The sequence below is a fragment of the Aptenodytes patagonicus genome, chromosome 7, assembly GCF_965638725.1.
Source record: "Aptenodytes patagonicus chromosome 7, bAptPat1.pri.cur, whole genome shotgun sequence".
NCBI classification, from domain to species: domain Eukaryota; kingdom Metazoa; phylum Chordata; class Aves; order Sphenisciformes; family Spheniscidae; genus Aptenodytes; species Aptenodytes patagonicus.
In genome coordinates this window covers 53,856,337-53,880,353 of record NC_134955.1, presented here as the reverse complement: position 1 = coordinate 53,880,353, position 24,017 = coordinate 53,856,337, and the positions used below count along the sequence as shown (strand labels likewise).

At 37.3% G+C, this 24,017-nt stretch overlaps 1 protein-coding gene and 1 non-coding gene across 2 annotated transcripts in view; one reads left to right on the top strand and one right to left on the bottom strand.

Moving 5' to 3' along the window:
* Positions 1-24,017, bottom strand: part of TDP1 (tyrosyl-DNA phosphodiesterase 1) — a 52,310-nt gene that overhangs the window by 5,631 nt on the left and 22,662 nt on the right. Inside the window, exons 13-15 of the mRNA XM_076345262.1 lie at positions 21,811-21,918; positions 20,422-20,524; positions 7,140-7,254 (exon numbers count right to left, since the gene is read on the bottom strand). Of these exons, the coding sequence (XP_076201377.1) occupies positions 7,140-7,254; positions 20,422-20,524; positions 21,811-21,918 (326 nt within the window). The remainder of the gene's footprint in view (positions 1-7,139; positions 7,255-20,421; positions 20,525-21,810; positions 21,919-24,017) is intronic.
* On the top strand, positions 13,044-13,125 carry TRNAL-AAG (transfer RNA leucine (anticodon AAG)). The gene has a single exon. It is a non-coding gene; the product is annotated as a tRNA-Leu (tRNA).

Below are 24,017 nucleotides of genomic sequence, written 5' to 3'. Positions count from 1 at the left end.
AACTATTGAAGCAAAATATTGACCATCTGGTGAATTTGCCATCTCATGATGATGCTCTCAACTAATGTTCTGAAGCATATTTTGGAAGATCCCTCTTAGCCAAACACCAGCTTTGAGCTCAAAGAAATTGGCTAGTAACATGTGGCAAATCAGATCAGACAATCTAGTGGCTCCTTCCGGTCTTCAAGTCTGTAACCCTATCAAAACAATACATAGAAGTGGTCAAACTAAATAGTGACTCTGTAACTCAAGTTTCCTCTCATACAAAGTGTTAATTTCTTCACGGTCATTATAAAAAGCTTGAAGAAAAACAGGTTTTGCCATGTACTCAAATGTTACACTTGGACTCTAGGAGGCTATCTGAGGAAGCGTCTGATGTCAAGCTGTCTTAAGAGAGCTGCAATCTCAAACTGCAGGTTTACCAGTCAATAATAACGCTTTTGGTTCCACCTAGGAAGGAAATGGATGGCAACACTGACTGAGATTGGTTCCAACCCCTGCTCCCCGCCACCCACCCCAGTATATGAACTACAATGACAATACATACTTGCTGCTTGAAAAAATTGAAAACTAAACTTCTAAACATACTTAGCTTTACATTCATCATTACTCTGAGTGTTAAAAAAGTGAAATATTTTCTATTCAATGTATTAGTATCACTAGAAACAGGACTAGCTTCTAGTTGTCATCTTCTTAGAAGAAAGGGTATTCTCTTAGAGTTTCTACCATATTAAGCATACTGAGAGGACTTGAAGTTCTCTGAAAATTCATATAGGATGCTGCCAGTCAAGTTCTTTCAAACTCTAGAAAGTATACAGGTTCCATGTAGCTATGCAATATTAATTAGAAAAAAGGAGGTTATTGAAAAATGTGAATGACTTCCCAGAATCTTCTTTCTTAATTTCTTCCAAAATATTTTAATTACTTGACAGAGAAAGTGGAGAATTCTAGAACTTTGGACAAAAAACAAAGGTGGGAGAAAGGTAAAGAGCACGTACAGTGACATTTTCCCAGAACTTATCTGACTTCCTGAGGATACAGCAGGTCCCTGTAAGGGAGCTCAGAGTAATAAAGGATTCCTCTAGCTTAGCTGCACAAAACACTGACCTCTTCTTTTAGGCACTCTGTCACTAGCACAAGGCAGGATAAATGAAAATTATCCCCACTCTTTAAATAATAGGATAAACACAAATATCTAAACCTACCACATCTGGAGACAAATACGCCATGAAGTTTTTATCCAACACAACAGCAGTTTACGTGTAATAAACTAGATGGAGTGTTAGTCATTTCCTGAAATCACTACAAATATTTACCAAATGTAATTTCACCATACTCCCAATTTTGCACTCATTGAAAACTAGACAAAATATCAAGCACTGAATATCTGAAGTTACAAGGAAAATTTGCTCTTCCACGTAAGTGTGGCAATGGAATATTGAACAGTGAGCAGGGCCCTTCACAACGGAGAGCGCTGTTCCTGTGAGACACGTTACAGATCCTTTTGTGCGTCTTTAAGAAAATGAAATCACAGCTGTCAGAGGTTGAAAATTTCAGCTAGAGAACTAATGAATTGTTAAGTGGACTGTTCATTTCTTCACAGTGCTTCAACTTGCATTAAAGCAAATTTCTATCTCATTTGCCCACCATTCTTCCAGCCTCTCATAGCATGAGATTTGACAGCTTTAGCCCCCAGTTACCAAGGGTAAAATAGATTTTCCCCGCTGGAAAATAATGAAATACACTTTAATACATTTTTACAAATTGTTAGAATGGCCCAGGAAAGAAATCTTCAACAAAGAGCAAAATAACCAAAGACTAATGTAATTCATACAATTGGCATATATAGAGAGTAACGTGTAATTTCACTAACTGTAGATTAATCTGAACTGAGCTGGAACCTGTCTTATTTTCTTGTATATACATATATTTTCTGTATACTATTAGTCAACTGAACAGCCAGTTTCTTTCCTTGATTTAATACATACACTGAAGAGAAAACTGAATGAGAAATAACTCATTTATTAGCAGTTACTTACCCCCCTACTTTATGGGGTTCTCTTCCAGAGGGTTTAAGCAGTTCCAGAGCATTTTGAACTAAGAGCTCAGAAAAAGCTTATATAAATTCCTGCCTTGTAACCCAGTCACAACTCAAAGAACTGCTGATAAATATATTTTTAGCCCATCCCCTTTTCAGTAGTGCTGTAAGAGAGTTCTGTAACAAGTACATGAGATTAATAAATCTGAAATCTGGCAGAATAATAATGCAGAGAAATGTTTCAGAAATGTTTCACCTGCTGAGATCTCCCTAAAAAAGCAGGAAACAGAGCCAATTAAGCAGAAATCTAATCACACTTAAATGTAACAAGAAAGTTAAGTGCAACTCACCAGGAAAAAAAAACAGATGAAGTTGCCCAAAATACTGAAGCTTACTATAATACAACAACAATATGGTTTACAATACATGTAAACCATAGATTCACCGATTCATTGAGCTAATTAATCACATTATCATTACTTTCTGACAATTTTTAGAATCATAGAATCATTGAGGTTGGAAAAGACCTCTAAGATCATCGAGTCCAACCGTCAACCCAACACCACCATGCCCACTAAACCATGTCCCTAAGCGCCTCATCTACACGTCTTTTAAATACCTCCAGGGATGGGGACTCCACCACTTCCCTGGGCAGCCTGTTCCAATGTTTAACCACTCTTTCAGTAAAGACATTTTTCCTTACATCCAATCTAAACCTCCCCTGCCGCAACTTGAGGCCATTTCCTCTCGTCCTATCACTTGTTACTTCGGAGAAAAGACCAACACCCACCTCGCTACAACCTCCTTTCAGGTAGTTGTAGAGAGCGATGAGGTCTCCCCTCAGCCTCCTTTTCTCCAGGCTAAACAACCCCAGTTCCCTCAGCCGCTCCTCAGAAGACTTGTTCTCCAGACCCCTCACCAGCCTCGTTGCCCTTTTAGGTCCAAACATATTTTTTTCCAAGCATTATAGTGTGGTTTGTTGGTGGCTTTTGTTTTTGGTTTGGGTTTTTTGTTTTGTTTTTGCTTGTGGGCATTTTGGTTGTTTTTGGTTTTTTTTTTTTTAAATCATCCTATGTAGTTAAAATGAGCTACTTGACATGAAAATATTTCTGGCATGCTTTCTCTCACAGAAGAAATCTTACAAACTCCTCATCTCAACCTGAAGTGACTATGCAGCTACCAGCTATGGTTGGAGACCCAGTTAAATTTTATTCTTTGTTCCCTTCAGGAAGATCAAATGACTCTGGTTGGCACAAGCAGATGGAGTTTACCTGTCCATATATTGTAAAATGTGGCTCTGTGCAAGTCTGAAATACAGCTGAAAACTAAATGAAAGCAATGGCAAAATTTTAAATATGTTATGTGTCACAGAGGTCATATATCATAATTACCCTACCAGTGACATCTTAAAGCACATCAGTACATCCTTCAGTGACTAAAGCTTAGCCTATGATTACGTTTCAGTGAAGGATAATCCATCTCTCTGTGAGAAAAAAAACAGTGCAAACCCAAGAAGTTATCTGTCTCACAACGATCTCAATTTATACTCTTTAGAAATCTTTGGAAGAGGAGGAGGAAGAAAATCTTCACGATTTTCTCAAAGAGATCCTATTTTGCTGTTTTGCCTAAACTTGAGTTTTAGAATGAAACCCACTGACTAATAAGGTAAACCAGGCAAAGGTGGACAAGTCTTCCGTATTTTTTTCCCTCCCTGTTATATGGGGTGAGAGAAAAGTAGGACAGGAACCAAATTATTTCATTATTATTGAACTTGATGGACTTTAAAAGACTGCGGATCAACCTCATGAATTATTATGGCTGAAACCAGACAGATTATTTACTTAATTTACTGATGAATTTATCATTATATGTCCCGAGATGTATTTTATTGCTTTTCAAGATGCATTTACTTCACTGTAACAGTTTTCACACTGGAAGTCCAGTCCCACCTGATAAACACCAATTAATATGACAGAAAGCCATTGGGACAGAATGACAAAGAACCTCTGCAATTAAATTATTTCCACAAACTAAGGAACTTTTTTTTTCCACTTTGTTACATTATATAATAATCTAATTCTGTAACATTAAGTATGTCTGATCCAAGATTCGAATTTGCACAAGTACAGGAAAAAACAATGTATTTGGTATACCTATCTTCTACTTAGAACTTTACATGGCAAATGTATGGCCCTGCTCCTGACCATCTGTTCACTATTCCGCCCATTTCTCCTCCCTCCTGCTCCTGATAGGATTTTTCTGATTATATGAAAGTGATGTGTACTTTGTTTTCCCATGGTTAGAGAATCTGAGTTCGTGGAAAATCCCCCAGAGCCTTTTCTCCTTCAATTATAGGGATCAGTCAATATGGTTTCTTTAGGGAAAGGATAATTACTTGCATTTCTGCTTCTCAAGACTTTATTAAAATAAATCTATTTATATCACTCTCCAGAGACTTTGGGAGTTGATAACTGTATTGTTAAGGACAGATTATTTTATGGGTCCATCCCATAAGATGGGAATTCTTTAAACATCTTTTCCACCAGGACACTGAGGAACTGAAACAGAATATTCACGAAAGAGATGTGAAAAGGCACAGGCAGCTGACTTTGCTTCCATTGCCAAAGCCCAGACAACTTGAATTCTGACAGCTGTTCATATCACAGGAGAAAGCTGAGACCCAGAAACTGAACTACAGTACGGTTCAGAGTTCTCTACAGAAATGAGCTTTCCATGCAAAAAGTGAGAAGAGTTATTTGGAAAAAAATCTTTACATTTAGTTGAAATATGCATAAAACTCACTGACACAGTAGATTAAGTGCAGGAATTAAAACAAGAACAATACATTTTTGCACGAGGAAGATAGTATATGTAATGCATTTGAGAATACACACAGATTCTAATTTTTAATCTTTGTTTTAAAAATTCCAAAAATTTCAGTATGACCTTTTAGAAAAACCTTCCAAAAAACATCAGTTTGAGCATTAATTAACAAGCGGACAATGCGTACATGTCCCAGAGCACAACAGTTAGTTGTAGTATATTCTTCCCCTTTAGTTAGCTAGTAACCCAGGCACAACCCCTGCCACCGCTTCCCCAAACAACATTAACAGTACTTAAATGGACAGCGTGTTTTACACTAAATAAAACAGTATAATAGATTGTATTATCATTTCTACATTGAGCCAGTATTTTTTCTCTGGGAAAACTGAAATACCATTTAAGAATTCTTTTAGGTAAGTAGTAAGCTCTTAAAGCAGAAAAATCATCTTTGCAAGTTACAAAAGTAACATGCATCATATTGAACAGGTCAATGCCTAGCTGTGTAGCTGGTGCCATACTCAAGGTTTTGATTCTATGATCATGGATCTACCTGTGAGAAGCCAGGTTTGTTGGGAGCTGACGGGATTCACCTGACCAAGCAGGGCAAGAGCCTCTTTGCCAACAAGATGGCCAGACTTGCAAGTAGGGCTTTAATCTAGACTCAGTGGTGGAAGGGGATGGAGTTTTGAGCAACACAGAAGAGCCAGGGGCTGCTGATGCATTAGGAACCAACAGGGTAACACCTGTGAAGTGCTGCAAAGGAATTAGGGCTTGTTCCTCTAAAAAGGTGACATGGTCAACAGCCCAGCTGAAGTGCCTCTATACCAATGCACACAGCATGGATAACAAACAGGAGTTGGAAGCCACTGTGCAGCTAGAAAGCTGTGAGCTAATCAATATCACTGAAACTTGGTGGGATGAATCACGTGACTGGAGCACTGCAGTTGATGGCTATAAACTGTTCAGAAGGGACAGGCAAGGAAGAAAGGTGGTGGTGGTGGGGGGACAGTTTGCCCTCTATATAAAAAAAGTGGATTGACTGCACAGAGCCGTGTTTGAAAAACAGTGATGAACAGGTTGAGAGCTTACGGGTGAAAAATCAGAGGTCAAGCCAACAAAGGAAACCTCATGGTTGGTGTTTACTACAGGCCACTCGATCAAGAGGATGCTGCCGAAGCATTCTTACTTCAACCACAGGAAGCATCATGCTTGCAGGCTCTGATCCTGCTGGGGGACTTCAGTCACCCTGAAATGATGTGTCTTTACTTTTATCTACTATATAAGACTATATAAGACTCTATGAGTCCATTTACTTCTTAGCTTTTACACATTCTTTCTCCCCACATCATTCGTTATTTCAAAAATCTACAGAAAGATTTGAGTTGCTATAAACACTATCTTTCCTGAACTCTTTGTTGCTCTCTATTATATCAAGCTGTGCTGTAGATGATGTCTTTTTTAGATCATGGCTTCTCAGAAAGTTAGTTACAATCTTTTTGCATTAGTTTTAAGAAGAAAAATATAAAAATTTACTCTTCCCAAATATTGCAGGTTGCACATCAACATCATTATCCTCAATGTATTTTTAGGTTTTCAAGCCATCATCACCCCATAGCAGCACTTACTTATCACTTTCCTGATTTGCACATTCTAGAGAGAGTCTCAGAAGCTGCGAAGGTTGAGATTTTTTATATCTCCAAGTGTTACGAAATATATCCCCTCCACCCCTCCAAGGAAGATTCCAATACAGATCTTCAAGAAAACGAAGTCTGAAACTATGAAATATAGAATGGACCAAAAGCAACTCTTCTTTCTTCTGATTTGCAGCAATTCTTTCACGTTTGCTCTATGGTATTCCTTTCACACCCCACTTCCAAAGGATTGTTTTTTCCTCACACCTGATCTCTTCCAAACCTTCCTCTTTCAACACTCCTTCCCCTATTAGTTCTGCAGAAAAACATTTTGTTTCCGTAAAGAATATCTAGTTTCCTAACGCATACAAGAATCCCAGAAGAGGAATGAAAAAAATAGTATTTAGGTTGTAGATCCAAAACTTAACCAACAATAAAGAAAAAATTAGAACCAAAAGACTCTATAGTTGCTTTCTTTGAAGTCGCAAGCAGAATGTGGGACTGATACCACCTCAAATGCAGTCATGCCACAAAAATGTTGAAATAAAACTTTGGAACATAGTAGTGTTCAGATGACTCAGACTTACTCAAATTAGTTTGCTCCATATATATAATACACCTACTTTTCTTCTGAAGTCACACCTTACCTTTACTTCCATACTGTGCTGGTGGCAGGTCATAAGGTACAGGAAAATATGTTGCTGAATCATTACTTTCTGAAAGCATTTTCCCTCTCACGTGAAAGTAACCTTTGTCCAATCCCTGTGAAGGAAGGGAAACACATAGAGGAAAGACTTATTAGTTTTTGGGGAAAAAGAGAAACCTAATCCACAATGGATTCTTTCTCAATAAGAGTTATTTTAATAAACAAAGTGTTTTGCATCCATTACTGAGATTAGATACTTCCTAAAGCACCTTCCTGTCTTAAGAACTCAGCTTCTCTTATTACTACTATTTCAGGCTCTTCTCTTTCTTTTACATTGATGGGCTTGGCCCCACAGGTGGGTCCACATTGGATATACTCTACCTTCTCAGTCCCTTACACATATACCAATCTATTTCCATGTTCACTAGGTAAACATGCTTGTGGCCTTGCTTGTGTAAGCAATTCTATACAAATTGCCTAAGGTCTTTGCTAGTACCATATGGGCAGCATATCTCAATACATCAAGATGTTGCTTCTTTTGCATAAATACTTACAGACACTGAAATCAAATTTTAATTATTAAATAAAATATTAACACCTTTGGTGTTTAATATTTAACTAAAGGGCAAAGCTATAAAAATTTTCTCTTTGCTGTTTATTTTCATCCTGACCATATTAGTTAGATGTTCAGGGTGTTTCATGAACTGAATTAAAATTCAACTTGTGATACAGAAACAAGTCTTCAAACCTATGCTTTTCAGGTATCTTGGGTAACACCATCCATGTACACTAAGAAAATTTAATGAAGAGTTGAAACTACTTGCATAAAAGTTTCAAAAACTACACTCATATTAGAATGACAGTGGATTTCAAACAAGGTTAAGGACTAAAAAAAAAAAAGCTATAATGCAATACAAGGGCAGATAGATTTAAAGCAATTTAAGTAACTTTGGCAGATGATACTTCTTAACCACTTCTCCAGAGAAACTGGATCCCATTCATCAACTGTAGTGAGTTATACAAAAGTAAATCTCTAATACTGAGATTTCCAATAGCCTATTGTCAACCAAGTACAATTTGATTAGAATATACTAAAAGTTTAAAGGCTATCAAGCTTTTATTATTTATTTCTAAGACATTACTGAACAACTGGATTTTTCTTTCTGAAATCATAGAATCATGAAATGGTTTGGGTTGGAAGGGACCTTTAAAAGTCATCTAGTCCAACCCCCCCTGTGTGGCCTTGAATGTTTCCAGGAATGGGGCATCTACCACCTCTCTGGGCAACCTGTTCCAGTGTTTCACCACCCTCAGCGTAAAAAATGTCTTCCTTATATCTAGTCTGAATCTACCCTCTTTTAGTTTAAAACCATTACTCCTTGTCCTATTGCTACAGGCCCTACTGTCCTCATCTTTCTTGTAAGCCCCCTTCAGGTACTGGAAGGCTGCTAGAAGGTCTCCCCAGAGCCTTCTCTTCTCCAGGCTGAACAACCCCAACTCTCTCAGCCTTTCTTCATAGCAGAGGTGTTCCATCCCCCCAATCATTTTCGTGGCCCTCTTCTGCACTTGCTCCAACAGGTCCATGTCTTTTTTTTTTATACTGAGGGCTCCAGAGCTGGATGCAGTACTCCAGGTGGGGTCTCACCAGAGCAGAGTAGAGGGGCAGAATCCCCTCCCTTGACCTGCTGGCCAGGATATGGTTGGCTTTCTGGGCTGCAAGCACACATTGCCAGCTCATGTCCAAATATCAACTTATACTTTATCCAAGCTGTAGGATCCATCAGTCCAAGTTTTACTAGATTGCTGTTTTGTGGTAGTACAAGCAAGCTTCTTAATTACCACTAAATAATCCCATTTTATTCAAATACACATGCTGGCTGATAGTCCCATCTATACACAGTACTTTTACAATACTGTAAGTTCTTCTTTACTTAAGTTTTACTTCATCAAATGTTAGCACTGTAAGTTGGGGGAAGCAACATTCATATGACTACACAAAGAAGCATGGGATACAAAGCAGCCTTACACCTTTTTCTTTGATATTCAAGAAGCATAGTAACAGAGAAAAGGGAAATTTGCCAAAGAAAATGTCAAGCTGTATTACAGCAGTTCTAGCAAGTCAGTTCAAGAAACTCCTTTAGAATACAGATGCTTTTGTCTCATGACCCAAAGTAACAGGAAACTACTAGTTATGATGTAAGAAACACCGTGTATTATTTCAAGAACTGGGTAAAAGCCACTGTCTTTTAAATGAAAGAACACGGGAAACAAACAAACAAAGTCCATGCCAAAGGACTGCGTGAATGAAAATCTATTTTAAACTTCCCCTTCTTATACCATTAAAGTCAGCGGAATTTTGATAAAACTTCATTAAAACCAGGCTACAGCCTTTTGTAGACTTAGCCTTTAAGTAACAAGTGATATGTTCAAAACAAACCAATGCAAAGATACAAAATTATTTTTAAAAGCTCATTAATATCTAAGGGTTTGAAACTGACTGAATAGAAAAAATACAAAATTCAGAATTACTTTTAAAAAAATGCAACAATCAAGTTGTACAGCTTCCAGTGAACTTGAATCACTCAGGGATTAATAGAAATTTCATGTAAAAATGCAAATAACCATACTTATGTCTGTAGTGGAAAGAACATGAAATATGCTAGGGGTGCTATAGCTCACAAAGAACAGGAACTGTGAAAGTAGAGATGGTGGTAAGAGCTTTTTTCAGAACTCATAGTAGTTAGGTTTCAGTTGGTGGAGGGTCTGGGTGGTGTGCAGTCCTAGATACTACTCATAAGGTGATATTTAGATTGCAAACTAAAATGGCTTGTATGAAGTTTGATTACCCCGAGCGCCTGTGAGCTTTTCTCATGTTCTACATGCAGCTATGAGAGAAACGTGGAATTGCAGAGAAGGCTTGTCTGCTGTATCGTAAGTTGGTTCTTATTCTACAATGAACTTTATATGCATGCCTGATCACAAGCACCAAAGTTACACAGCTGTTGCCTGGCACCATCTGAGTGTGAAATTTACATAACCATTGCTATCAAAGCACATAGTATAGAACAACACCTACTTAGGCCTCTACATACATACACAGTAATCTCAGTTTAATTCAAGTATCAAGAACTATGCCAAATATATTCCACTCTGAAGTTCATAGCAGTGGGTGCTTTTCAGGCAACATGAAAGAAAAAAGCACCACTTGTAGGACATTTTTAATCTCATTTTCTTTCCTGTTATCCATCTTTTTTTCAACCCAGTAGTGTTTTGTTTCTACTTCATTTTTTTCTACCCTCTGTGCCCTGTCATTACTTCAGTGTGTTTCTTTTCAGGCATTTTGCTTCCTTCTCTTGTTCTACACCTTTGCTTTCCTCTTCCTTGTTCTTCAGTAGTCACCAGTTATATTTTCCTCTCATCTGAGAGCCTTATTTCTTCTCTGGTGCTGTCCTCCAACCCCACTGGACTCCATCAGTTGATCCCAAAATTATTTTATTTGGCTGACAGAATTTAACCTGTAGAGATCTTCCATTCAGGAAATGCTAATCTAAGAAAAGATTAGTTTTCCTCAAAACACCCTGGAGTAAGAGTCTAGGTTATGGAATACATTCTTGAGCAAGGCTCTCTGAGGAGATTCACATGCTTTTAAAAATAACTCTCACATGTCTATCTTCAGAAGATCACACAGAAATTGAAATAAGTCACACATTTTGTCTGTTTTGAGCATTTCCTGGATGTTGACAGCTCTCATTGCTGTTTCCAAAAAACAAACCAGCAAGATCTTGCCTAAAAAAATTCTGCCTGCCTTGTAAGTTTTCCTCAGCCATATTCTATTCTTTCAGAATTTTTCCCTCTGCAGCTATATTTTGTTCTTTGACTGCTGCTCACAGCAATGCATTTTAAAATGTTGAGATACATTTTTTCAGTTGGAAAGGCATTTTTTTTTGTACTTATGAAACTTTAGATGCTGTTGTGGGTTCTATTAGTGCCTTAGCATCATACATTGTAAAAGTAGGCATTGGGAGGAAGAATAGGAAAAGGAAGTAGAACAGCTTTTTAAATTCTGCTTTCCAGACTTTTTTTGCCCCAAATACAAGGCAGATTGCAGACTATTAAAAAAAAAAATCACACAAGATAGAGGTAAGAATTGCTATCCCTACTTGAGTGGGAATTAACACTGATATCACTACAGTATTTTGATACTACTGAAGTAACTCCTACAGGAGACAGCTGATTATTCCACTGGATAATTATGGGACTATCCCACACCAGTAAACAGAAAAAAGCCCGCTCTTCAGCAAAACTATTTAAAAACTCACTAGTTTGCACAGTAAAGAATTAAGGATGCACACAAACTTTACAGTGACCATGCTGCTCTGGCCAGGAGAATACACAATGAAATCCTTCCTCAACATTGTGACGCATTTATTCAAAACAGATCTTTACTCAGCCGTATCAGAACTTTTTTTTTTTTGTAAGAAGCCCACAGTGACAAATTCAGGTATCTAAACCCAAAGTTCCTTGGCTTGGAAAACGTGTCTCTTGCGTATCTTTACCACTGAAGTCTGAAAATCTTGTAGCAGTTCAGTGAACACTAGAAGCAAGGTTTAACATCCTAAAGTCCACATATAAAATCTTGTTTTACCTACATTGTATTTATTTACCTACCCCCACTCTATTTCATACAGGATAGAAGACTTCATCTGAAACTAGAGAAATCAAAGAAGAAAGTGGTACTACATTACTTTGGAAGTTAACATTACAGTCAAAGACCTTAGCCTACTTTATTTTGGTTCTGGTCTAAGTTGAGCTATGACTGAAGGTGCTTGGTTCAGTTGTTTGAACTCAGCAAAAATTTAAGCAGTTCAGTTCTGATGACCACACACACACACATAATGGCTGGCTGCTTGCTAACCCAGATTCAGCTCATACACCCATCCCCACAGGCAGCTATGAGTATTTTACTCATTACCAGTGAGTATTCACCATCAAATACAGCATTTCAGAATCTGAAATACTATTGTTAGTTGTCTGTGACTGATTAGATATAATTGGTAGCATCTGATAGCACTAGGTAGGCAATCATGGGTAAGTTCTCAGTTTAATAGCAACTACTGTATTTCTCCGAGTTCGTATTTCCAAAAGCTGACTGGCTAGTACCATATTCAACAGACCTTTTAGAAGATTTAAGTATTCCACAAGCCTTTATGCAATTTTACAGGTCAAGTTCAGTTTATCTTAAACCTTACCAGACACAGAAGCTGTGAGGAAGAACTATTTATTTAAAAAGCTTTCTATTAGACACTTCCAGGATTTTTCAAACAAAATAATTACCGCAACATGCTTCCCAGAACTCCATACTGTTAGGTGATGGGATTCTCTCAACATGTTTTACATGTTAAAGAGGTAATTTATTTCAGCCTCTGGAAAGGAATCCCCGGCAGCTGAAAGAGCAAGCTGAACACGAGTGAGAGTGAAGATGTAGGAGGTGAGAAATAGAAATGGAGATAGAAAGGGAAATAGAAAGGGAAATGCAGTTCAAACACAGGACACCATCTTTTTTATAAACATTATTTTTTAATCAAGAGAAGCTTGTGATCTAATGTCAGCATCAGCTCATTTTTCCCTAAACACTAAAACTGTAAATGATGACAGCTGCTGCTATGTTGAGAACAACCATTCAACATATTTCTGAGAGTCTGCATTAGCATACCAGGCCAAGACCCAACCTCAAAGCATAAGTTCTGGAAGCATTTTAAAACCAGACAGAAACTGGCAGTCAACAGATGGCAAGTGAGGAGCAATCCACTTCCAAATTTGTATTCAGCAGAAAATAGAAGGCACAAACTGCAGAGCTAGTGTTTAAGATTAGGAATATTAAGTGTGTGCAACACAAGTGCAGCAGGGTAGTGTGGCCGAGCGGTCTAAGGCGCTGGATTAAGGCTCCAGTCTCTTCGGGGGCGTGGGTTCGAATCCCACCGCTGCCAGGAACATTTTAACAGTTGGATTCTATGATTTTAAAGTTTTTTTCCAACCTAAACGACTCTGTGCTTCTACGTCTTAACTTCTACCAGAATAAGCGTCATTAACTTTGTGATCAAACTGCATGAAACAACCTGAAGAAACAGAACTATCAGAAATTGGCAGTATTAAATCAGCATTCCAATAGCTAAAGTGTACTGAGCCTCTCGATGCTTAGGAATGCTCAGTTATGTTTCAAGGCACTTAATCTAGTTTGTATTCTGTATATTTTTAATTGCAAACAAACTTTAAAAAATTCAGTTTCTAAAAATGTTAGTCTATTCCTAGTTCTCCATTATCTCCACCTAAGACTACTCTGCCACACAGTATGTTAAAGCCACACTGAACCAACAGAAGTCTTGACAATCAGACTAAGTTATCAAAGAAGCACTTTTTATGCAGAGTTAACTGCAGGGCATAAGATAGATTCACAAGCTAAGCATTGCAACTTGAATATCAGACGACTGCATGTACATAAGGCAAGTATTAATATTTGCCTTTCTGACTACCTCCTTGTTATCAGGTGTCTCTGAAGGCACTTCCCAGTAAAGAAAGGAAAGACAGCCGCAGTTCCTCTCCCACTTTGCTCCCATATACACCGTATCATGTGACTACTGACAGGTGACTTGTTTTTTTCTGGTTGCCAGTCTTCACAATTAAGTATCAACATTTAGGACACTGGGAGGAAGAGAACTAAGTATTCTCTTTGAAAACATGTTTTAAATGTTACATATTCTTGCAAGTTTTAGATGAGCTTCAATTAAGTTGTGTTCTGAGAGGTCTTAAACTCAAACATAAGACTATCTCATGCACATTGACAGATTTTAGTACAGCCACCTGTATAGGAGCACATATTTGTGTGCTTTCTATAATTTACATAAGACAAGTAAGAGTTGTGAGGGCTGTAGAGAAAGCATTGTACTTGCACAAAGCAGCTTTATATTGCATACATTTTAATTACGCTATTTGACAAAAATCAAACTAAACTTTATCATGAAGTGTGATATATTAGAATTATGTTTCTCATGTGTACACATTTCTGTCAATTCTGAATGAAAAACGATCAGAGGCTAACCTATTATATATCACTTTGTAAAAAATACAGCAGGCCAAACAGATTCAGTGAGTGAGGAAAACCTTGAAAACATCATTGTGTCACAGATTTATACCTGGATCTGTTTCTCCAGATTTATACCTGCATCTCATGTGCACCTTTGTCCCTCCACTCACTACTCTCCCAACCCAAATGATACAGAAGAAAGAGAAAAGCAGTAAGAACCATCCACCTCCACCCTAGGAGCAACTGAGCAGGCTAAGGACTCTTCAGCCTAGAAACAGATGAAGGTCTATAGAAAAGAGTGGTATAGAAAAGGTGAATAGGGATCACATGGTTATTGCATCTTTCAATACAAGAAGGGCAAACCATCAAATGAAACTAATTTTCAGAATGTGTCACATGCTTCATGTGACATTAAGTTGTGGAACTCAGCCAAAGCAGGTTGTGAATGCTAGAAGCTTATAGGCATTTAAAAACCAGTAGAAGTTCACAGAAGAGGCTATAGCCTCTAAATCAAGAAATCTTCAGGGATAACCTACTACATATATGCCTGCCTATTATACTTTTCCATAAGCATTTGCTTTTGGCCACTGAGAGATCTGAGATGAAAGTAAAGCCTTCTACTCCCCCAACAGTGGCTACTTTAGAGTAACCAGCGTGACAAAAAGAGAAAGATCTGGGGGCTTGGCTCTACCGTTTATAGTGCACAATACATTTTCCTCAACCAGGTCCAGAAGCCATTTATGCCTATTTTCATCCAAAACTTCACTGATCAGCCTTCTCCATAGGCTCTGGTTCCAAAACCAGGCCAAAAGAAGGTTATCTCAATGTGATCCTACACTTACCTCCCTGCTCTCTGCCCCCTTGAACTTGCCCTTCTTACTTCTTCCTTGCATTAGCACTCACCTGATCATGTTGAGCTGGTTCATGGAACAACACTTTGAAAACTTGTGTAATTTGGTTTTGACCAGTCTGACCTGGTTTAAAGCACAAGGAATCCACTGAGCACCAGTGCCAGTACAATTAAGGGAGTGAAGACAGCCACGGACAGGCTACAATCATGGTAGGGCCAACTGATAATGTAGTTCTACATGTTAAGCTAATCTATTGCTTTGACATGTTTGAAATAAGCCAGATTCCAACCTAACTTATCAGGTGGTTAATTCTCCAACAGACTTATCTGCAAAGTCAGACAGGTACAGCAACCTACTTGTCACCAGAACATAATCTTGAATTGCAAAGCTTCACTATATGTTCTTCCTAGGCTGAGGACCTAAGCCTTTAGCAGTTGTAGGTTTCAGGAACAGAGGCCTTGAACATCAAACAAGAATGATTGCCACAATCCCAAGATTGTCAGCATCCTTTCTGCAAATGTGAACTCTCCCTACAACTACTCAGTGAGATCAAGATCTTGGCCACATTGTATGAGTAACTTTTGGTTTTTTGATCTGCTGTATGTATAGAAATGGGATTAATTTACTTTAATGAGTAACTACTTCAATTCCTGCTTAAGGCCCTTTTTACTGAATATAGTTACAAAATTTCCATAGACTTTCATGACAAAGGATGGCCCAATAGACAAAATTCTCATCTCTAAAGGTTAATGACACCTTTGAAATGAATGAGTTTTACAGATTGAGATACCAAGGGTCAGATTCTATCACTAGAAAATCTACTGCCAAGTATCATTAGACTGAAACACAGCCTTAGAGCATGTTATCTCAAGTTATGGATGCTAAATTAAATCTCATTTAAAGATATTTGGAACCATCTTCTTGAAATGCTGACTCCTAAAGCTGCATAAAGGAAAAACTTTGCCAAAAGCATTGGTGTCTACTAAAACACTACAAATTTGTTTAATTAATGAAAGGCATGCCACTGTAATGATAGCAGCTTGTTCAGATATGCCTGAGGAAGCCTTAAACTAATGTGGACACTGCTAGCACAGTAATCATAACATGATACTTACCGTGGCTCTGTATTAGCTCCAGTTCTTGGACGGTTTTGCAGATTTGTACTGAACTCTATTGCTATAACCATCAACTGGCAATTCTCAGGAAAGAAACATCTTGTGTGCATTAAGCCATTTTTGGTTTTCAGATATAAGATTGCAATATGCATGCATCATAAGGATAAATTTACACTGCAATAAAAAACAGCCATTCAAATCGTTGATGCCTACAGTTAAATTTGTTTTCAGCAGTACTTATTCACTTGTTGGCAGTGACTCATCTCCCCGATATGTATGTTTCTGCACTCTCTGAAAAGCCACTGGGTTCCCAAACCACCCCACTCCACACCCCACCCCCCTGCAATGCAGCTTACTTACTTGTACCCCTAACATGCTTATAGAAGTGTAAAAGTTCAGTTTTGAAAATACTGGCCCCTAGCTTTTGCATTTGACACTGACTATATTAAATATAAGTTGTGTTTATTTTCAACTTTAGAAAGAAATCATAAAGCAGCACAGAAACTGTATTTTTCACGACAATTTTTTCTTAATAAGAGACAAGGTGGACAATCCCAAGATGAACTAGAACTTCATTATTGCTGTAAGGTTGACAGTTATACAGGTGTTAGACAAGGCAGCACAGTAACACTATTAAAGCCTGAAATCTTTTTCTAACAGACAGTCACAACAATCAGAGCAGGGAGCAATGGAGTAGACTGGCAGCTGACAAATCCTACTTCTCTAATTACTCTGATATTACCTTGCAGGCATACTATACAAGATTACAGTTCTTGCTCCCGGTGTATGAAATGTATTAATACTCCCCTCCTTTTTGCTACTGCAAACATTAAAAACAAAATAAACATTTTTCATCCCCTTACTTAATGGTCAAAATTCTCAGCAGTGACTCTTCTGCACTGCAGGAAGTTTTCACACTGCTTGCTGCTTCAACTAATGTCAAAATAACATAGAGCTATATAGCAATAGGTGAATTTGATCTTTTCCTGAACATAGTGGGGATTGGAAGAGGAACACCCTGACTGCCTTTTCCAAAAGGCTGATCAAAAGGAAAAAACAGAATGCCAGAAGTCAAGGACTCTTACACATTTAAAAACCAAGTGTTCTCTGGGGTTCATTTCATAAACAAATTTAGAGGGTGCATATAAATGTAGAATGCAGCAAAAATTGCTGAAAAACCTTTAAGATTCAAAGCAATGCAGCCCCCTTCCTACACCAAGCAGAATTATCTCTGGTCCCTAAACGGAGGTTTGGCAAAGAAGGGAGAGAAGAGGTCAAATTTTTGCAGCGTTTCAGTGAAGCCTTCTCTCTCATGACAGCAGACCCAAACAATGTCTTTTTTGCCTCTCACCCTGATGACCACAAGGCTTGAGCTTCATTAGGAACTGTTTACCTAAGAGTTTTTACCAAAACCATTCTTTACAGTTGCAAAACCATTCTTTACAGTTGTCATTACTAGTAGAATACTCATATTGGATTTATAGCAGAATCTATCTCTAAATTTTCTTGTGTAAACAGGCCTGCAGGCCTCTGCTAAAGGCTGGAGCAGATGCTTAGTAAGTGTCCAATGTGTTTTTAATCATCAGTAAACTTAGCTTAGACACTGCATTTAAATACCAGTTATTTTGATGCAACACAAGAATACACTTCCATTTTTAATAATTCTCAATCTCTTAAATGGCTAAGTGGATTTTATTTCAACTGTTAAGACTGGATTGCAAGCAGAAACAAACCCACTAATTTTGGTCTAAATAAACACCCAGTAGGATGAAAAAAAATCATTCACAGCAGAAAGGTCTAACTAGCCTGCAAAGAAGGTAAAGTTTGAGTGCTTCAGAATCTTTTATATTTCTAATAAATTAAGTGATCCTGAACAAATAATTCTGTTCATCAAAATGAAGTCTCATTTTAGAATGAAACAGAGTTAGTTATAGTAAAAGTCACAAGAATGAGATCAAAGGCAGTAAGACTTACAATTTTAGGCATGGGGAAGAAAATTCCAAGATCTTTTTACATAAGTTTTGTCCCTCTGAAAAAATATTCTGGTGATCCCCCCTCCCGTGCTCCACATGCAAGAAATCCTGTGTAGAGTGCAAGATTCAGGATGGAATGCAAGCCAAACATTGTCAGAGATTTTTTGTTTGTTTGTTTGGTGGTGGTGGTGGTTTGGGGTTTTTTGTTGTTTTTTTTTGTTTTGGTTTGGTTTTTTTGAAGTGAAAATTTTGCAGATTGCTCAGATCTGAAACAGGTATGGTCAACTCTTAGTAGAAAGACTAACTCAATTATTCCTGATTTTCTACCCACTTGAAGTATGTTTTCCAAAACTAGCAACACATGGAAAAGCCAGAGTCAGAACAGGAATTTTCAAATTATGTAAAATAACTGATCACCAGATTGTGCAGTCATGTTCATACAAAAAACTTCATCCACTAAGTACAATCATAGCAGTACCATTTGTAAATTCTTTGCTTGGCAGCATCTGGAGATACAGTTGCCAACTTTAGAACATTATTTTATCCCTTGAGGTCAGTTGCTGTTAAATGTCAAATCTTTTTGTACAATTTTTTTGCCCAACGCTTCATTATTCTGTTGAGTTGTTTATGCGAGTGATTTTTTTTTTTTTTTTTTTTAAAGAGTGCAGTCATATCAAAACCAATGCTTCCTACTACAGGAAGTTGTAGGACTTTTCTTGTTTCAGTCTCTGATCAACTAATTTTCTCTAGAAGTTTTCTTCCACATAAACCATGCTGGAGAATGATGTCTGAGATTGCCTCTAAGGTTCACAGTATCAGAGACCACACTACTACGTAAACTCCTTAATAGATGTCAAGAGTGAGATACAGGAGTTCTTTAGCTACAGCCAGAAACCATCAGTTTTAATATTGCAATCTTAGGAGACTGCAATTATACAGTTATGGTAGGTAAACATTTTTACGATGTCATAATATTAGTAAATATTCATTTGGGAGTACATTACTAATCAACAGAAATGATGAAACATTATGTGAATATCAGTGAACATTATCTAAGAAAGATGTATTCTTCATCAGGAAGTATTCCTAAGGACTTCTAGCGTACAAATGCTTTTTCAGATAAACTTGGAATTTCTCTGGAAAAGAAGAAATTTCACACAGAAAGGAGTTTGAATGGTTTCAGATCATAGACTAACTGCTGTTGATAACATTTAGGTACTAGTAGGTTCACCAGAGAGAAGGAGGAACAACAACAGGAACAAGAAACTCACATCTCCCCACTATCAGGCAATAGATCTAAATAAGACAAAATCTAAACAAAAAAAAGGGAAGCTTTTTTCTTCAATACAATGCATAATTAATTCACAAGACTCACTACCACAGGATTCTGTAGGGGTCTAAAAACCAGCAAGAGTAGTTCAATAAGGAACTTGATGTGTTAAGAGAATAAGCCAAGTTGTGGCTACTAACCATCGCGGTCTGGATACAATTTTCATCCTGGAAAGCCTTTAAAATAAATCATAGGGAATGTATACTAAAGAGGTATCACATACATACTGTTTATTGTGCTAATCCCCATGGCATCTGCTACAACTGCACTAAGACTAGACTACAAGCTAGATGGACCTTAGTTACCACGAAAACATTTTGTGTCTCCCGATCCTCTGCTCCACACACTAGAATAATAGTGATTTTGGGTCAAACTTTTCTACTGTCACTGCTGTCACATAGGTTTGGAAGATACAATCCTTCAGCTTTTAAACAGCCTTTTATGAAGATGTTCTTAGATTTGTATTTGAGATTTTAGAAGACGCGTTTGAGAACTTGTTCTCAAAAGCAGAAAGTTTGAGAAGAGACAGTCACATGGCTTTGCAAATGCATTTCAGGGAAAGAGCAAGAGCAGCAATCAGTGCAACATTAGGAATTGTTTTTCAAGTTACAACCCATACGCATCACTTCAATGTGAATATGCACTCACAGCCTAGTTTTAAGAAGCATGAAAGAAGAAATTTGATCATCCTTTCCAGCAACATTTAGTATATGTTACAATTTTAAAATATTATTGCCTTTCAGTAACATGACAAAAGTCACATCAATACCAAATCTGTACTTGCTGTGTAGGAAGTGTAAACTCCACTTGCTATTAGCTTTCTAACCTGGAAACACAGAACCTAGTAAGTAGATTATTCAGTCACATTTGTATTCATCAATATTTGCAGATTCTCAGCATATCCCAGGATTTGTACTTGAACTATGAACTTACAAATGCTGAAGGCAAGAAAAGGACTCCAAGTTCATAAGAACGGATCATCAGTTGGGTACCATTTTTCTCCAGAGCTCCCCAAGCTGCTTTAGATAGATTGGCACTGCAAAGAGAAACAAAGCATTTCACTGAGGCATAATCTTCACAGCAGAAAATGCTTAAGTACCACAGCTGTAGCAATGCACTTCTAGCAGGAGAACTTCACTTCAATCAGAACAGTCTTCTCATAAAAAGTGATTTGGGTGTTATTCCTTATTGCTATTTTTACAGCACAGTGGGAGTAGCAGAGACAATATATAGAAGGGTACTCATACAACACATGTGGATAATTATACAAGCCTACTTGTGTCATACAGATCTACAAGACAAATTCAGCCTTTTGAATCTTCTCTGCACATTTCAGAAAGGAAATAGGTATTGGTAAATAGCTTCAATTTGATGACTTAGGAAGGTTAAAGGTTAGCTCAATTATGACTAGTTATAATATAAAGCATTTAGTACAGAGCATTTTTGCAGGTGTTAAACAGTATCTTTTGCTCCTGGCATTTTGTTCTTTGATATATTTATGAAAACAAGTATTTATCGAAGAGGCATTTTTGTTTTAATGTGCTGTTCAGCACCATGTTGTAGTTGATCCTTCATCAGTATCTGCTATGAAGTAGATCAAGTTGGGAGTCAAAATTTAAAGAGCCAGAATATAAAGAAGAAAAAAGATTAAAGTAACTGAGTATTTAAGAGTAAGGATACAAAGATCATGATCTATAGTATATAGGGTTGCACAAAAATCAGTTTTGGCAAAACTGAAACATATCTGTGTTTTTCATTCACAGTAAGACATTCTCCCCTCACATCAAGAAATTTCTTGCTCCCTCTTTTGGCTTCTTTAAAAACCAAACAATAGAAATATTAAGCTAGACTTCAAGCTAGACTGCTAAACAACTTAATCTGACAGAAGGTCAGATCCCAAATATTAGGTATCTACACATTTTGTAACAATAAGGCAGTGCAAGAATAAACTTAGGCTTAACCTGTATCTATTTTGTACAAACCAGCACATTCACGTACAGCATGTGTTAAAGAAACTCAACCCAAGGTTTAAAAATATGTATCACTTCAGTTGATGAACCCCGAAATTGGTAGTTACAGCTCAAACAAGATTTTGGTGCAGTTGCCAACAGTTCCTGACATAATCATTTCAACTTGCAGCCCCAAAAGGGGCAATGCAATGAAGAAACATTAAATATGGACAAAAATTTATATCACTACTTACAGTATTACGAGGATTATGGCAGTAACTCACCTGGGCCTGCAATTGACAAGAACTTTATATATATATATATATATATTTTTTTTTTTTTTTAAGTGAGAGGTGTATGGTTAGTTGTTTACCTTGTAACTAAGAACCATGCAATCTTCCGGAAGTCAGGAGAGGGTCTCATGTATGTCTTAATGTGAGGTATAGCATGACTTCGACCCGAGATTTCTGCTGACCATTTGCTAGAATAAGAAAAGGAATTCTTTTCATATACAATTTTATTTTGAGGTCTAAAAAATACTCACCATACTACGGTGCCATGTTTTTGGTAATACTACCCTATACTTGTAACATTTAATACTTTTTCCCCTACAGAAAGACTGAAAATACTTTATTTAACTGAATTTTTAATCCTGAAATCCAATCTTACTAGAAGCCAGAAGGGCAGGATTTTTTTTTCTTTACAAACAAACCAGACAGATACTCCCCTCAGTGTATCAGGCTCTCCTAACAAGTTTTTCCATTCCTCCACTCCAGCTAGCACACAAGAAACATAAGTCCAAACTTCCAGCCAATATTTCTTCTTTGAAGACTATCAATGGTTGTGCCTTTAAGCAAAGGAGCTTGGCACCAAATTAGACCTCGCAAAATTCCCCAAGCTCATTACAATTTATTATACATGAAGTAGAGGCAGGGAGCAACTGATAGATTGTTGACACTATCCTTCCTCTTCCCTCTTCTGTGCCCCTGAGCCACTGAGAAATTTGAGGACTTGAGAGTAGAGGTCATATCTATATACATATACACATAAAAACTAGTTTAAAACAACAAGCCATTACTGGGGTAATTCAGCATCAATGTTACAGAACTAAACTGTAAGCAAGCAGTAAATATATGTACATAACTGAAGGTATGTAATCATGGTATTTAGAAGCACTTTCCACTCACAGCTGTTAGTCCTCACTCAAAATCAGGAAGAAGGCTTCCAAATACACCTTCCTCCACCCAGAGACTTTTCTTTCCTCAGTTCAGAATATAGTAGGCCCTGGTTTTGGTTGTCACAATCTTGTTTCCCCAATTTAGCATTCTCTTCTAAAAGGCAAATCAAAAATAATCAATCAGCTCCAAAAAACCTCTTAAGTGAACTCTGTTCATTTAAAAGCCTAAGAAGATTGACGTGGAAGGGCTGGAATTATTTACCTAAGTTGACTTTCAAGACTAACTTTCACACGAGTTAAGTCAAAGAGACTTTGCAGTTCAGGGGTCAAGACCTACCTACTTTAACAACCCTATCCTCTGATGAAGGAAAGAAAACTCTTTCTGAGAACTGGTACTGTATTCCTAACGGGCAAGAGCTGAAACACCATATGCATGTTTGGAGCAAACTAGACACATTTATATTTTGATGCAAGCCACACTGAAGTCTGGTTTTGAAGAATAGACTAATATATATATATATATTATACAGAAACAGCTAACTAAACTTGTGTTCCCCTACAGAACTCTACACTTCACATACACACAGATTGTAAGGCTATACCATAACTCAATTCTTGTTAATAGCCTTTATCTCACAACTGACAGTTTAGGCAAACATTATCTTTAAGTTTAAGGCACAAAAATTACTAGGTAATTCTCCAGTAGCACTGTAGAAATGAAAAACAGGAAAAATAGAATTGGGAATTGAACACAGATTTTCTTTAGATCTGTCTTGCTGCCTTACTCGAGGACAAACTTCTTCCCCCACTATTAACTGCAATAATTTTGAGATACTACCTCAGTTTACCGCCTTTTTGCCTCCTTATCATCTTTGACAGATACAATTAAGTACTGTGTTTTAGCAAGAGTACTACCACTTCTCTTCCTTTTACATTCTACAGTAGTCTAACTGCAGTTAGTTTCAATTACAAGTGATTGAAACTGGTATTCCAGAAAGTTAAAATCAGAAAGGGGAGCATACACTTCGGCCGTATTTTCTTTAATAGGACAGCACAAATACGTAAGGACAAGGGGAAAGAAAGTGATTACGTTCTTCGATCAGGTTTGGTTGTTTTGGTTTTTTCTTTTTTTTTATTACCTCATTGAAAAACTCAAATGATTTTAGTAAAAGCATTATTAGCAAAGAAGTATTTAAGAAATGTTTTCCCTTCAGCCTAAAAGTCAGCTATCTCCAGACTGCATAATGGAATGATAAACCAAAAGAACTGGAAAGGGTTTCAGATGGGTCCAATATCTCATTTAATCTATTCTTAATACAGCTAAATTTCAACTTCACCACGGAACTTTCCTGGCATATTTTAGAAAAAAAAAAGCCAAAACAGATTACAAGAAGTCTAAAGTA